The sequence below is a fragment of the Hakea prostrata genome, chromosome 7 (genome assembly GCF_041222555.1).
Source record: "Hakea prostrata isolate BN-2017 chromosome 7, UWA_Hpros_2, whole genome shotgun sequence".
Classification (NCBI taxonomy): Eukaryota; Viridiplantae; Streptophyta; class Magnoliopsida; order Proteales; family Proteaceae; genus Hakea; species Hakea prostrata.
This window is the reverse complement of record NC_142606.1, coordinates 71,150,453-71,167,681: the sequence shown is the minus strand read 5'-3', so window position 1 is coordinate 71,167,681 and position 17,229 is coordinate 71,150,453. Positions and strand designations below refer to the sequence as shown.

The window sequence follows — 17,229 nt, the reverse complement described above, 5'->3', positions numbered from 1 at the left end:
GAACCCTGAAAAATGCGCCTTCGGGGTTTCCTCGGGAAAATTTCTTGGGTTCATGGTTTCCCAGAGAGGAATCGAGGCCAATCCAGAAAAGATTCAAGCACTGATCAAAATGACACCACCAGTTACCATAAAAGAAATCCAGTGTTTAACCGGGAGGGTGGCCGCTCTGAATCGTTTCATATCCCGAGCAGGGGAAAAGTGTAACACGTTCTTCAAAGCTTTGAAGACTACGTCAAGCTCGGGAAAGGTTACTTGGACTCCAGAATGCCAACAGGCCTTCGATCATCTTGTAACATATCTCGGGACAACACCCGTTTTGTCCCGACCTCTGACTGGGGAGGCTCTCACGATCTATCTGGGAATCTCGCCAACGGTGGTCAGTGCAGTTTTGGTTCGGGGTGATACCGTTCAAAATCCGATCTACTATGTAAGCCATGTGCTTATAGAAGCTGAAAAGCGATACCCAGACATCGATAAACAGGCGTTGGCGCTTCTCGTGGCATCACGAAAACTAAGGCCTTACTTCCAGTCGCACCCGATCATAGTCCCGACTAACTTCCCATTAAAGAAAATACTCCAAAGGCCTGATGTAGCGAGGAGAATGGTCGGGTGGTCCGTGGAACTTAGCGAGTACCAGATTGAGTTCAGGCCGAGGACGGCCATAAAAGCCCAGGTGTTGGCCGACTTTGTTGTCGAAAGCACTATACCACAGAGGAACGACCAAATACCAACGGATGGAGTATCTGAGTTGTGGATTCTACATGTTGATGGTTCGAGTAGTGTATCAGGATCGGGAGCAGGCTTGACTCTCTGTAGTCCCGAGAACTTCACTATCAGCTATGCAATAAGATTCAAATTCCCAGCCTCAAACAATGAAGCAGAGTATGAGGCTGTCATAGCAGGCTTGCGAGTGGCCCGAGCCCTCAGGGTTCGGGAACTGGAAGTAAGAAGTGATTCCCAATTGGTTGTCAACCAAATCAAGGGGGAGTATGAAGCTAAGGATGAAAGAATGGCTAAATATTTGGTCAAGGTTGGACAGTTTCAAACCTTCTTTGAGCGGGTAACATACCGACAGATACCAAGAAAGGAGAATGAAAATGCAGATGAACTCTCCCGACTGTCAATGGCAAGTTACAAAAACTTGGACTCGGCGGTTTACATTGAAGAATTAAATAGCCCGAGTATCCAAGAACTGGAAACCTTTGAGATCAGCAAGGAACCAGACTGGACCACACCTCTGATTTCGTATATTCGGGATGACATTCTCCCGACTGATCCGAAAGAAGCAAAGAGAGTTCGGAATCAAGCTGCTCGGTTCACCATGGTCGGGGACACACTGTATAGGAGGTCCTTCACGAATCCCCTCTTAAGATGTGTTGGGCCATCCCGAGCGAGTTACGCCCTTGCTGAAATCCACGAAGGCATATGTGGTGCACATATGGGCGGGAAGGCATTAGCACAAAAAGTATTAAGGTCGGGAATATTCTGGCCTACAATACAAAAAGACGCGATTGAATATGTCCGTAAGTGCGAACGATGCCAGAAACACGCTAATGTCCCAAAGTTACCAGCGGTCCCCATGATATCCGTCTCCAACCCGACCCCATTTGCGATGTGGGGAATGGACCTTGTCGGGAAACTACCGAAAGCTCCTAAGAATCGGGAGTACATGGTGGTTGCAATAGATTACTTCACAAAGTGGGTCGAAGCTGAGCCGTTATCTTCCATCACGGAGAAACAGATGGAAAAGTTTTTTCAAGAGAAGATAATATATAGGTTCGGGATACCCCGGATATTAGTAACGGACAATGGCAAACAATTTGAAGGTGCCGGGTTCAAATCCTTTTGTATGAGGTACCATATAGAACATCGATTCGCTTCGGTTGCCTACCCCCAGAGCAATGGCCAAGTTGAGGTCACCAACAGGACACTTCTTGATGGGATCAAAAAAAGGTTGGAAGATAATCGGGCAATGTGGGTCGAGGAACTCCCGAGCGTCCTCTGGTCATACAGAACTACGGTGCGAACCCCAACGGGCGAAACCCCTTTTTGTTTAGCTTATGGGACTGAGGCCCTAGCTCCCGTGGAAGTATTGGCTGGATCATTGCGTTATGATACGTTTAATGAACAACAAAATGATCAAGGGCTCAGGGAGAATTTAGATCTTTTGCAAGAATCCCGGACAAAAGCACAACAGAAAAATCTATTGTATCAAAGGAGAGCGGCACAACACTACAACTCTCGGGTAAACAACCGAAGATATAGATCGGGGGATCTTGTTTTAAGACGGACAGGGGCTTCAGACCCAAGAAATCAAGGAAAGCTAGCTCCAACATGGGAAGGACCTTACCTGGTGGAAAAAGAAACAAGGCCGGGATCATACCGACTGAAGAGGATAGAAGACGGAAGCCCGATTGATCGTTCATGGCATTCCACAAATTTGAAGAAGTTCTACCAATAACCACTATAGACGTTGGGTCAATTCCGTTTGTGACTTCACACTTTACCAGATCAAATCTTTCTAAAGAAGATACAATAAATTCGGGTTCATTCCCGCTTGATCAACTCTGGTTGAAAAAACATGCATCTTTTCTCAAAGATACCATTCACTCGGGTGATTCCCGTTTGATTAATTACTCATTTTTTAAGGAAAATTGCATCTTTCTTTAAAGATACCATTCACTCGGGTTATTCCCGTTTGATTAATTACTCCTTTTTTAAGGAAAACTGCATCTTTCTTTAAAGATACCATTCACTCGGGTGATTCCCGTTTGATTAATTACTCCTTTTTTTTTTGAGGAAAATTGCATCTTTCTTTAAAGATACCATTCACTCGGGTGATTCCCGTTTGATTAATTACTCCTTTTTTAAGGAAAATTGCATCTTTCTTTAAAGATACCATTCACTCGGGTGATTCCCGTTTGATTAATTACTCCTTTTTTAAGGAAAACTGCATCTTTCTTTAAAGATACCATTCACTCGGGCTCAACTCGATAATCCCCAGGGGGAAATTGCTTGGAAGCTTATGCAAAAATGGAGAAAAAACTTGATTCATTCATAAAAAGATTACAATGTTCAGCACTAAGACTTAATCAATTTTAACTGAAGGACTCCCGGGAAGGTCTTCTCCAGCAGCTGGCTCAGTCGCGCCCTCAAGGGACTCCAGCAAGCCTACAGTATTGGCAGGGGAATCTCGGATCTCTTCCTCGCCCCGATCATGCTCCTCCGGCAGCTCACTATCTCCTTCCCGAGCTGTTGTCTCTTCATCTTCACCTTCCTCCCTTACTTCGTCTTCAGGAGAGGGTTGGGGAAGAGGATCAATATAATCCACAGCATCAGGAAAAGGGAAATCCTCAAGCTCGGGAAGGCCTTCGGGACGAGGGCGTTTGAGTTCATCGTAAATCTGAGGGTCCAGCAGCTTCTCCAGCTCTCGGGGGCGAGGAAGATCAGTTTGCTGCAGAGCCTTCTTAAAGGCAACTCGCATACCTCTCCTAAAGGAGGGAGTAGCAACAGCCAGAACGAGACTCTTGAACTCTGGAGTCGTGAAGTATTCCTCCAGCACACCTCGCCTTGAAGCTCCTGTACCCGAGGACTCCAGCTCTTTCAGCTTGTCTCTCAGCTGGGCATTCTCATTCTTCTCCGCCAATAAAAGGGCTTCAGACGCCCTCAGATCTTCAGACACCTTCCCGACCTTCTCTTCCAGGTCACTGACCTTCCCTTTGTACTTGCTTTTGCTTTTGGAAAGGACATCCCTTTCCTTCTTCAGCTTGGCCGCTTTCTCTTCGGCGTCCTTCAGCTTCTTCTCCGCATCTTCCTTTGCAGTAATAGCAGTGCGGGCCCGAACGTTCGACTCCCCGTGGAGCTGTTCGGCCAGCGCTAACTGCTTCGCTTGGTCCCGAGCCCTACGAAGAGACTCAGAAAAAATGTGCACGGCACCAGCAACGTATCTGAAAAAAAGATTACCCGGGTAAGAAGATTGATAATAGTGATTCGGGAGAAAAAGGAAGAAAGACAGGTACCTGAATCCTTCATTAAAAAACTCCCTATTCGGGAGGTTGCGCAGATATGTTGCATCAGCATCATTAGTGGCATCATTTAGCCACTGTTCAGCATACTCCGAGTCACTGAAAACGGAGTTAAAACCAAGGTCACCACCCGAAGAAGAGGGGGCAACCTCCCGAGCCGGTTCGTCGATAGGAACCCTTTTTGAGAGACGAGGAACGCCGTCTCCTTTACGCTTCTCAGCTCCCGAGGAAGGAGCCTTCTTCTTTAGACTCTTGTCCGGAGATGGCCTGGGAGGAAGGGCTATCGCCTTGGCGGCCGCAGGAACTTGAGCCGGGACTTTTTTGAGTACTCCCGAAGGAGTCTTGCTTGTAGGCACAGGCTTCCGTCGCTTTGCCTCGTCCATGTTCCCGAGCGCCATGGCCAGAAGATCATCTTCAGAGATGTTTTGACTCACTGAAAGACGAAGAGTACGTATCAGGTCAGCACAACATAGACAACACATAAACAATAAAAAGAGACTTACTCGGGGAGAAACCCCATAGCTGAAGAACTGACTCGTACTCCATGGAATACCCATGGACTGCGAGTTCGTCATCGTCAACCGAGTTTATTATATCGATATAGTCTTCCTCCTCGGGATGAAGGGCGACAGGAATATTCAGACGGTCGATCTTCCCCTTGGAGACTTCTTGGAATTGAGTACGGAAGGGCTCGGGAGAAGGTGGTTTAAAGAAGAGATAAAACTCCCGCCATTTCTTGGTAGTGGACGGGAGGGAATCCTTTAGAATAAAGTTCCCTTGAGAAGGGGAAATTCTTTTGGATAGGAAAAACCAACCGCGTTGGCTGTGAGGATGAAGGGAATAATAATGGTGGAATAAGCCGAAAGTCGGGAAGACCCCTATTGACTTACAAAAACCGACGAACCCGATCATAATCCTCCAACTGTTCGGGCTCAAATTGGAAGGACTAAGCTTATAATGCTCAAGCACATCTATGAAAAGATCATGCAACGGGAGGCGTAACCCCCCGATAAAAGCATCATAATATAAGGGATAGAATCCCTCGGGAGGACTATTTACTCTCTGGCTATCAGTCGGGATAATAACCTGATATCCCTCAGGAATACCAAAACTACCCAAAAACCTATCCAGATCCTCGGGAAACAAGGAGCAAAGATAGAATTCAGGTCCCGAGGAGTTCTGGACAAAATTAATGTGCCAGGGAGTTAAGGGTTCGGCTTGAAGGATTTCTAAGGCTGCGGAGTCGAGTTTCTTAACATCGGGTTTACGAGGAATGGCCCCCCGAAAACCGCTAGGACGTTGAAAGGGCGGTCGAGGGGGAGCTTTCGATCTGGATACGCGGGAGGTAGATGGGACATCAGTCCGAAGGAAGGCTTGGGAAGATACAGCAGGGGGATCCCGGGAAGTGGCCGTAGACTCGGGTCTTAGGGCACTCTGAGCAGAAGGAGTGGCAGAATCAGAAACAGGAGCAGGGTTCGAATCGAAACTTTGATCGGGACCCTCCCGGGATTCTACACTTGGAATGGTTTCAACCTCGGCCTCTTCCTCTGCCTCTACCCCGGTCTCTACTTCCCCTTCCACTTCATCGGGTACGAGGGATGAAGTCAAGGCTTGCATCGCCTGCCTCTCTTTGTCCTTACGGAACATCTCTTGAATCTCATCATAGAGTCGGGGATCGTCGTCCTGGGTTGAGCAGCTATTAGATTTGGATTTCTCCTCATCAGAAGATTGCTCGTGGAGTTCTTTCAGGCGATCCCCGGTCAGATTGTACTTTTTCGTTTGATCGCTATCACCCTCACTGGTATAACCCTCAGCCCGACGACGTCTATCACGATAGATGGGAACGGGAACCTTGTTCTGATACCTAAACCCTCTCAAGCTTACTTTTGGCTTCTTCGGGGCCTTATATCTTCTCGGGGCCATAAGGAAAAGGAAACTTACTGATTAAAAAGCAGGGAAGGCTTGAGAAGCTTCAGAAGTCAGTCGGGAGCGTCGCTTAGTCGAGAGCGAAGAAAACAGTGGGAAGAAAATGAAGGCAAAGGCCCCTATTTATATTGCCGGAAGAGGCGTTATACTTCTTGATCAGACGGTTACGACTCTTGACGATCAACGGTTGCAAAGCGAAGACGGTTCGCCTCCCCCGAGGCTCTCATTATGAGCCTACGCCTAGCCACCTGACGTGTCAATCCCAGGTTGGGCGAAGTCCTGAGGACAGCCGTTACAAAAAACGGCTGGTCACTTTAGTGCGCAGGCATTTAATGCGCCCACTAAAGGGTATTCCTGGAATGTCCCGAGGAAAGGGAACTCGTGGAACCTCCCGAGGCACAACTCATTCCAACCACTTAACTATCCCGAACCCCGCAAGCAACGATCGGGATAGGGGGCTTATGATACGGAAAGATAGGCACCAAACGGGTATAACCCGAATAATACGCATCGTCATATTAATCGGGTTACACCCGATCCTATCATGATGAAACGTAATCGGGTCCTGGCTGAATGGGGCTCCACATTACGGTTAATCGGGAAGGACGCCGACCTTCTATAACCAAAAGCGCAACGTACGCCACAGATATAGCAATCATCCTTGTTATAGAAGGTCAAATCGACAGCTGATTGAATGGGACCAACGACAAGGGAGCATGATCCGAGGAGAAACATCAGCCCTTGTTTGGCTAACTTACCAAGTACATAAAAGGTAACACCCACACTATAAATACACAGATCTACCCCTCCGGTAAGCGACCAATACACTTTGAGCATAATCTTGTGTAGCTCTTGCACGAGACCTCATTCTGTTCATCATCTGACTTTGCCATCGGAGGCGGCTGCCCGGCACACAAGCCGGCCCGCATCTAACCTTTCTTGCAGGACTTATCGTCCCGGATACGAGAGGAGGCTCCCCCGGCCCCCCCCAACCTTCCCCCCCCCCCCGCTTGTTTTTTTTTTACACCCCCCCCCCCGCCCCACCCCTTCCCCAAAGAGCTTTAGATTAATTACGAGAGACTCTGCAGAACCTGCATGGTTAAGTCCAAGAAAATTTACGTGATCAACATCCATGCCTCTTCAGTGATTTTGAATGGCTTCGTAACTTTCTTGCTTGAAAATAAAAATTGAAAAGATTTAAAAATAGAGAGATGAGTCATTTTTAGATTACTCATGAATGAACTAAACTTTGCGAGTTTGGGGGATTTTGCCATGGCGGTTTGGAGATGGATTTCCTCTTCTTTTGCCTTTTGAAGATAATTAGTCTTCTAAGTTATTTCCGAGTTTGGAGATTTTGCCACGGTGGTTGGGAGGAATGGATTTCCTCTTCTTCTTCCCTTTGAAGAGATTAGTCTTTTGAGTCATTTCCTCAAATTTTAGTGTTCAATTTTATCCCTTCGATGAGGAACTAAAATGGTTTCTATTTTCTCTCGACTTGCTGAGATAGAACCCGGTAGTCTCTCTCCAAATAAAACATCAGGAAGTCCATATGATCAACTATAAGATTGCATTTCTCCAGGATGGTTTCTAGGGGTTTATTTGAGAAAATATCAATCAGTCTCAATTGTTATATTCCACCCATAAAATTACAAGCAATGAAGGAAAACCAAGAAAAGAGAAAAATGTGTACCTTGACTAATCCGGTGTTCGACTGGGTCGCACACCTGGTTGAGTACCATGTCTTTTAGATGCGTGATTTTTTATTAAACATTTTTAATGCAGTTTTTTCTTCCTCAATTAACATTTTTTGGTTTTTGAAAAAAACTCTTCCTATTTCTTAGGATATTTATTGTTAATAGTTTCTTTGAAAAAAGAAAAGGGGTAAAATTAAGAATTAAATTGATTCAAATAATATCAAAAAATTTAATTCATCATTATAAATATTATTTATTACTTAATATAAATGTCTAATTGATTAAATACAGAGGAGTATTAGAGGGAAACCAAATACTGCTGCATCCTATTATAATTGAAGTATGATATGATAATGCGAATAACAGCTAGCCTGATCGCTGCAAGTATTCGGTGCACTTCTAGCGCATTGGGAGGCAAACCTCTTATTAGAAGCCTAAAGTCGTAGGGGTCTGTGACCCCAATCCCATCTCCAAATGAGCATGTGGGCCCCAGTCGATGATTGGCATCAACTTTTTTTTTTTTGGGTAAATGATTGGCATCAACTTGCTCAACAAAAAAATATCACTGCTAGTTAAATGCACGCCCAGGACGTCATAGTATCGACCCTTGCTTGCATTGCATATTATAGCAAAGCAACCATCCCCAACCAAAACAAAACCAACACGCGAATAAAAGAACCATCCAACCTTCTCTCCTCCCCTGCTAACAGTAGATTTCTGTATGCGTGCTAGGACAAGGATCCATTCAGAGGTTAGCTTCCAAACACAGATTAACAAGAGGAAGAAAATTGAGAAGATCTCCCAGCTAATTGCTAAATATCCCCCAGTCTGTAAAACAATGTGGCTGCAAGCCCCAACTTTGAAAGTCCTATATGCTTGCATACTGGTATAGACAACAGGGAGATGACAACTTTACTGATAAAAAGATAAGATACTTGCAGTCAATGCTGATGATTCCTAACAAAGAAATTTGATAATGTACATAATGCACGTATCCTTCCTGCTAAACCCATTCTGAAACGGGAAGTCCGGTGTGACATCCTTCTTCCTAACAGTTCAGGGAGGGGCTTTAGAAACATCAAGCGACAGGAAAGTATACGGAATAAGAGAATCCAATTTTTCATAACTCAAGCACCAGAATTGCTCAGCGTTTGGGAGGATTTTAAAGGACACAGACAAAAGGAGAAAGTAAGTTGCAGGTTAATTATCAAATCCAAACAATAAAATCAACTGCTGCCGATGATAAAGTCCCATTTCAGCATTTCCAACTCTAGTGGCCGTACTTCTGAAACTCCCATTCACTGTTATCTGCACAGCAAAACCAGATTTAAAGTGTAAATACATTAAGATGAATCATCAACATTGAAAGAAAAAAAAAAGGGACATGAAAAAGAAGAAAAAGCAACATATACCTAAAGGACAAACTTGGCGGGTCTTGAGCCATCGGCTGATGCAGTGGAAGTGAAACGCATGGTTGCAGACACCTGTGGACATAAGAAAAAAGTTTGTTTACCGTTGTTTATACTATGAGCATACACAGGTACAAAGTGTAAGAATCAACATATCTCCTCTGTTCTAAAAATGTCTTGAGAAGGAGTGCACAAAATTCAATGAAAACCATGTTGGAAGATTAAGACAATATGGTTTTCTAAATAATTGCAGAAAATGAAGGGGGCAAAATGCAAGGACATATGGTCAGATACAGACAATACACAATCAATCTAGAACAAAAGATGGTTTGCACTCAGCCAAAGAGCCTACGTTTAAACAGCAATGGTTGAGTACAGGTCCTTTTTCTTTGTTTGGGGAGTAGGGTTCTTTTGCTTTTTCTCCTCGTTTGGTTCCTTTCTAAACCTGCTTTCTCAGCCTCCTGGAGGCAGCAGCTCTTTGGACCTCATGTCATCAATATGCAAAATAAATTTCATCCTGCTTGCCAATTTCTTTAAAAGAGCTTTCTTGATATGGATACTTTGGGGCAACACCCCTTGCTCCCTAAGCTTTCTAATACCATGCAGGCAATCTTCTGCTGAAGAGAACCATAAAGAAAATTTCTTGATGAACTATTCTCTAAAACATGTATGGTCATAAGACTTGCACCTAGACACATGGTCCATCACTTGGCACTGGGGTAAAGAGCTTGGTGTACAAACAAAATATGTGGTAATGTGCCAACTACTGCATGCATAAAGCTCTCTCTAACCAGCAGCACTTTGAGGGTGGTGGACCATTTTAAGCTAGATAGTGCAAACAGATGCATTATTATCCACATAAAACTTCATCATTTGATTTTCTGAGTTACCATAAAGGATCAAAATCTCGGTCTTGAGGCTGGTTTCCGAGATGAGGTCAAAATTTCGTCTATCTTGGTCCACACCTGGGAATTTTCCCAGGACAACTCAACGGATGGTTCCAGCCTCTGCTTTCATATTTTTTTTTAAATTTTATTTTATCTTATCTGGATTTTTGTACAAACAACCTATTTATAAAGCATAAATAATGCAATGGCACAGGTACCTTGCTAAGAAAGCCAATGAAGCGTTGTCATTCAAGTGTTAATATACTTTAGAGGTTCCAAAAAATAAGACGACTTGTAAAATTGAACATGTACATTAAATGTTTCCTACAAATACAATATCCGCAAAGTAATGACTTGTAAAATTGAACAAAATACATTAACTACATTAAATGTTTCATACAAATACAATATCCGCAAAGTAACTAACCGAAAAGAAACTTTTGCTAACACACTCAATCCCAAGTTGAGTTCTTGGTGAATCCATCCCAATGGATACATAGTACTGGTAAGATTGGGTTCACTGCTCTAAATATTGGATGAGAGACTCCCATGTCATGGTCTTGAAATATTCATTCAGGCAATTTGATACTGTGAATCTATAGGCATCATCGTCAGCATAAGCTAGATATCCTAACCTATGGAACGTGTCATCAAGGAATAAACCGTAAGAGGATGATGGCTGAACTGGCCCAACTAGGTGTGATGGCTATCAACAGATGGAGTCCACAAATGATGTACCTAATCCTGATCCATTCCCATACCAATATGCAGACACTACTACCATCAGCAGATGACCCCAAATATCCAACAACTGTACCGTATACTGCATAAGGACTATATCCATGAAACAAGCAGCAAACAAGGTGAAGGAAGACAAAGGAGTTATGACTTATGAGTGAAAAGGAGATTGAAAGAGGCAAAAATGGCAAATGATAGTGAAATCCCCGAAATTTCAAACAGCGGCACCTGCGAGTTTTGCGAAATTTCGCAGAACTTGACCAAGGCTTAGGACTTTTAAACTGATCAAAACTAGGGAAAAAAATTAGCCCCCTAATTTCATCTAAGCTGGGCAAAAAATTGAAACCTCGGTGGTTTTGACAGAATTTGGACTATGATTACAATCAAGAGTTTCAATTCTATTGAGAAAAACAAATGACCTGCAAGCATAAATACAAATAAGAAGTGAGGTGTCTCATTCCACTTCATCAAAAAGGTGAACCTAGAGATTAACCAACCTACTACAGTGCAGCTTTGACAGGAAAATCAAAATACACAGCAATACAGCATCAGCGCCTCCCCCCAGTCACATTGCTAACATTGAAGACTTAAAGAAGGTTGCTGATAGCAACCGAATTTCCAATTACAAATAGGATGGGGCTTCATGATGAAATCCTACAGGTTCCCATCCCATTCTACCGGTTACTAACTCCCATTTTTACATCTCCATCCATTTCTGCACAACTCCATTAACTTCCCTCCTCATCGACTCATATTATTGCTATACTGCTTTCCACTACATGGGGCCTATTGCATCATTTTTCCCGTTTCAGCCTTATCACCAAGTTCTATATCATCAAATCTTTCTTGTACTGTTTACTGCATCTCTGAGGCTGGGAGGAAAGAACATTTTCTTCCCAAATGCCTTGTAGATTGTGATGGGACCTGCCACAAATGGAGACCCAAGGCCAAGAAGAAGCCCTAGGCTTACTGCCCAGCAGCCTAGGCTAAGAAGCCACTCCATGGCAATTTTGTAAAAAGGAACCATGATGGGCTTTTGTTTCTGTTCGAGTCAGTCTATATTAGGTCTTTTTGGCCAAACGACCAAATATAGATCTTATGGCCAAAAAAACCTAATATAGACTGACTCAAACAGAAACAACCATCATGGTTCTTTTTAAAAAATTGCCATCAAGTGGCTTCTTAACCTAAGCAGCTAGGCAGTAATGCACATTAATTACATAGACCTTATAAGGGACCTAATACATGTTAATTAGTAGGCCCTTATCAGGAAGCTGATACACAGATTAAAGCCATATTTCAATTCAAATTTCTATCAAAGCACAAGTAGGAAAGCAATTCTAACACTATAAATAAGCCCCTTCACATGTAATAGTTTCTCAAGATTTCAGATTTAATAATATAGACTATAACAGCCTATGCATGTTGTGCTTAAATGAGATTGCTCAAGTGGGAGATTGCTCCAGCAGCAAGAGGGAACCATCCAGGTGCTCAAGAGAGAGAAATTCCCTAGTCAAAGAAGCTCTTTGGCTGTGCCACCTAGTTCTGTCTCCCTTCCTTATCAATCCACTACAAGGTCTATTCACCAACTGATAAGCCAGCAGCTATGAATTACATCTCCGACCTTATATTTTCTGTTTGATTCTCAACCCCTGCAAGCCTTTCTGTACAAACCTGACAGCCTTTCATCCCTATCCATATACACCCTCCTTGGCAGTCCCTGAAGTTGCCTACCCTCCATCTTAGAATCCAGTCATCATTTAAACTTCACCATAAGACCAGACCTTGATGTCCTAAAACCTAACCAGCAGTATGAAGGGAATTAGTCCACCATTCTTTCATTAATAATTACCAGAATCAGAGGACCTAATTTAGGGAATCAGACCAGTTATGGAACCCTGTTTTGACCCCCAAACAGAAACTTGAAACTCTTCTACCCAAAATCTTCTAGAAACCCTCATTGGTCTTAACTGTTATTCATCTAAGATCTTGGAATTCGGCCCTCATTCAACTGAGGCTACATCAGTTTGGGATGTCATACAGTTGGTCCCGTCCAATTTCAGTTGGAGTTTAAATTTTTTGCATTTGTAGGACAAAAGAGATTATCCTCAGTCTATACGACCAAAAGAAAGCCAAAAAATATCGTTCCAGTCAGTTTCTGCATTACCTGTTTTTTTATGGCACCTTCTTATCAGGTTATTAACAGTTTTCACATGTATATTCACCTGTTTATATCAGATAAGTCTGAGTTGTTGTTGTATGTTATAGTTTTTCCTGTTTTGATGCAGCAATTTAAGTTTTTCTTATAAATCAGTCTGGTCAGTTTTGATTTTTCAGTAGTTTCTAAAAAGCAATCCAATACCAAGCCAACAAGCTTCAGTTAGCCCCACCAGGTTCTTCAGGTTTAAAGTCCAACTCTTGTTGGACCAAACCCAATTGGACCGATTCATTTTGGGGGTTGGACCGGAACCAATTGATCCGGCTGATACTGCAACAAACAGCTAACACTTCAGCTAGAGTTAAGTTTAAAGAAATAAACCTGAAAGACAGATCTAGCGACAGAAGATGGACCAGACTTAGAAAACTTTCTTTATCTCACAAGCCATATTTGAGTTCCAGTTTCAGATTTAGCGACTTTAAATCATGTAGGGATTTGTGAACAACCCAATATTAGGGTATAAAGGGTATGCTCCACAGAATTCAATCTCAAATACTGGGATATAGCCAGTTTGCTAGTACGGTAGTACCTCTAAGATCATTAATCAATCTGACAAGAAAATTAGACAAAAACCAAGAAAAACTAGAACTGAAGAGAATAGACAAAGACGAGAGAGAAAAAAAGAACTTTAGAAACAAAAGGGACCATGAGAGAGGAGAGCAGGACGAAGAAAGGAGGTAAAGAGAGACGCTGCCTTAGAATGACCCAAACCCTACTGGGTTCCCAAGATGAACTAGCCTTTTATTTTATTTTATTTGTTTTAAATGTTAGTTGCGTGAGATATTTGGTTTCCAATTCTTTTTAACTTCCTTATTTGAAATGGTGTCCTAGTTAAAGCGATGCAGGTCAAACACTGAATTGGCCTATTTTCCTTTGAAATCAACTTAGGGTTGCAAGATATGGGTTTAGGGCCTTTGTACAACACTTTTATCTGATTATTGACCTACTCTATGACCCATAAGTTCAGTGTTAGGTCAAGTAAAATAGGTTTTTATTTTTAGTTAGATTGGTCTAATCATGTAAATCCTGCCCAACTTAAGTTAGAAGGGAATAATAGTCTTTTTAATGTTTTGTTTTAGTTTAAGTAATGTTAAGTGAGTCAACGATATGATAAGGAATCCTTTTAAGTTTAGTTACAAGAGCCCTATTTGAATTTGAATTAGTATGTTGAGTATAACTAGGAGAGTTGGTTTCTAAGTTCTAATTTCACCACGACTTCTTATGCAACGCTATAAATAAAACCACGGGCATGTAATAGAGACAGAATTTAGAATACAATTAATAAAGAGAGTGGTGTTGCCTACGAGGAAGGTGTTAGTAGAGATTCTCATCACTGTTCAAGGACCCTCATGTGGTGAGTAAGCAACCCAATGTTTCGTTTTTAAGGATTCTCCTTCCGCAATACTTGCAGCCAACTACCACTTCTTTCTATCTCCATCACACAGTAAGTAACAAGTCAACTCTAAATTCCATTCCCCTTCTCGTACCATCCTTCTTTTTATCTTTCTTGAATTTCCAAACTTTTATAGAGACCAAAATTCAAGGTCAGAAATACGCCAATCTAAGTTAGATCTGTCCCAAACTTTAAGAACCTCATCCCCCAACCCTAGTGACCTTCCATCCCAACTTCAGCCCTATCTGGCCAACCAAATCCTAGTCTAAGCCCTAATTTCTTTATTGACCATAATCTCCAAACCCTAATTCCTTTTAGCCCTAGATTCCCAAACCCTAATCCTAAATTTGTGAAACGCTAATTTGAACCTCAAGCTAAGTTTTTTGACAAGATCCTGGAAAAACTGTAGGCTACATCATGGAGGGCTAATCTTATTTAAGTTTCTTTTTATATGACAGAATCCCCCATAGTTAGACAGATTGAATATAATAAATAGAGTTTTAAGGTTCGATAGCCTATGTGGCAGTCAGTGTGTGCATGTGCATCCCCCTCTCCCACCTCTTTTTCTCGTACATAGTTACGTGTTCCTCTCTTCCCCTTGCAACGGTGTATTTCCTTCAGGTTTTACCTTCAAGTCACCTGACCTGCTGTGTACTGCACAGTAAACAAAACCAAATTTCTTATTCCAATCTAAGTATTGTTTGACTATAATGGTAAAGAAAAGGGCATTACACAGTGCACAATGCTCCAACCACTGATGGAGTAAGGAGGACCATTATGTAAGCAACCAGACCCCCGCTTTTGAATAGAGGTTGTTTGAACTTGATCCCATGACCACTAGTCAAAATCAAGCAACCAAACCTGATTACACTGTTAGTAAAAGGAAACAAATAAGCTCCAATCCTAATCGTAATCTAATCTAAATTGAAACTCTAAATAGCCTTAGACTGCCATCCAGACACCAGAAGCTCGGAAGACGCTACTGCCCCTGTAACCATATCTCACTGAGGACGACTAAATTCAAGGAAAATCAACCAAGTTAACAAAGGAAGAAAAATAAAGATGCTTATAGAAACCAATATACAAAACATAGCTAGTACCAAGCTGTAAAAATAGGTACGAACAATATACTCCTACCAAAGCTTAGGATAAAATTAAAGAGTCACTGAAAGGCACTTGTCGTGTTACAAAAGATGCATACCCCAAGCTACCGTGCACTCCTCACTAGTTGCACTTGCTTGATTAGCTTGACACTCGATGCCTGATCAAACATAGGATGAACGAAATTAAAATGCCTGAATATATCATTAGAAATTAAGAAGAAATAGTAGAATAATTATACAAAGAAAAAGGGGAGGAAAAGAAGAAATCAGCATGAAAATACTCACAGAGATCCATGATATGATTCCTGCAAATTGCACAGTTATCCACTACAATATCTGCAACCACACAAGCATAATTGAATCAAATCCAAGACAAACGTCAATGGAAAAAGAAACGAACAATAAAATTTATATAAAAAAAATAAAAAAAGGGAAAAAGAAAGAAAACCTACATGCATGCGAGAAAAGTAGAAAAGGAAAATCATACGAAAACGAAAAGGGCATATAAGTATAAGAATGAACAAATTAGGGTTAGGGTAATATTCTGGAACAAATTCTTACCCCACGCCCAAAGGGCGACGGCATTCCACTTCTTAATCTCGAATCGTTTAGGCTTCTTCGTTGAAGACGAAGGGCCAGCACTGCTCGAACCTTCGCCAACGGGAACCATGTTAATATCTGTGTCCAGAGTCGCCATTACTGAAGAAGCGCAGAAAGCCTATGAGAGAGAGAGCGAAAGCGAGAGAGCGAGACAACGGGAGACACCGCGCGAGGGACGGACTTAATGTTAGAAAATGAAATCGTCGTCACTCGTTACCATGGTTTAAAGTATCGGTATCGTATTGGTGAGGTGATTTTAAAAAAGATGATAATCGGATTCGGATACCGGTCCGTCGGTAGGTATCGAATTAGAATATAATGTAAGTGCAATGTATCAATCAATTATCGGATATTTTATCGGGGGTTTTGGTTATGGGAAGGGGGTGGGGTGGGGTGGGGTGGGGTTCTTTTTTTTTTTGGGGGGGGGGGGGGGGGGGGGGGGGTTTTTTGGGGGGGGGGGGGGGGGGGGGGGGCGGGCGCCCGGGCCCGCCGGCGCGCCGGGGGGTTTTTAGAGGCGCGCCCTATATCGGGTAATGTTCGTCTAGTTTTATTTTAGTGCAATTAGGACTCTTATTAGTATCAATTCTCATTGTCTATTATGAAATTTTTTTCATTGTTTTAAATGATTTGGCATCTATTATCATTTTGATTTTTATTTAAAATAATAAAAAAACCTTCAAAATCCACAATGGACTAAAAGTCCATTGTGGATTATGAGGGACAATTCATTCTCTTCATTTATGTGGTGGCACACTTGAAATTTTAAAATCAAGATGGGGGTATAATGGTAAAAATGCATTATTTTATAAAAGTCACTCCCAAACCCTCTCAAACCCTAACCCGAGCTCTCACTTCTTCTCAACTCTAAAGTTTGAACAGCGGCTGCTCAAGTTCACTTTCCTTCAAAGCTTCTCGGTTCTGCTACTTCATGGTGTAAGGATTGTTAATGGAGATGAAGTGGAAAGAAAGCAAAGGAACTGCAAATATGGCTACAAATTGGTTTACCAAAAAGAAAGACCTAAAACTACTAGCTATGCTGTTTAATGACAAGCTTTCGGACTAGATGAGCTACTAATCTCCGAAAAGCGAGAAATCCGAACCGATCAAGAAGAACGGAGTTGTAATTCCTCTTAACGAATGAACCCATCTCTGATTTGCTTGGCATTAAGGCTAACAAGAGTAAGAAGGGGTTGTTGAGCTTTGGGGTCAACTTGCTGTATTCGAAGCGAAGCAGCT

At 42.4% G+C, this 17,229-nt stretch overlaps 1 protein-coding gene across 1 annotated transcript; it reads right to left on the bottom strand.

Annotated features, from left to right (window-relative positions):
- Nucleotides 1-8,147: 8,147 nt before the first annotated feature.
- LOC149011947 (RING-box protein 1a) lies at nt 8,148-16,192 on the bottom strand. Its single transcript, XM_089163032.1, has 5 exons — nt 15,955-16,192; nt 15,679-15,729; nt 15,492-15,551; nt 9,058-9,129; nt 8,148-8,953 (listed from the first exon to the last, which is right to left on the bottom strand). Exons 1-5 carry the CDS (start codon nt 16,088-16,090, stop codon nt 8,916-8,918), a joined length of 357 nt encoding a protein of 118 aa, XP_089019158.1. The 5' UTR covers nt 16,091-16,192; the 3' UTR covers nt 8,148-8,915.
- Nucleotides 16,193-17,229: the final 1,037 nt, after the last annotated feature.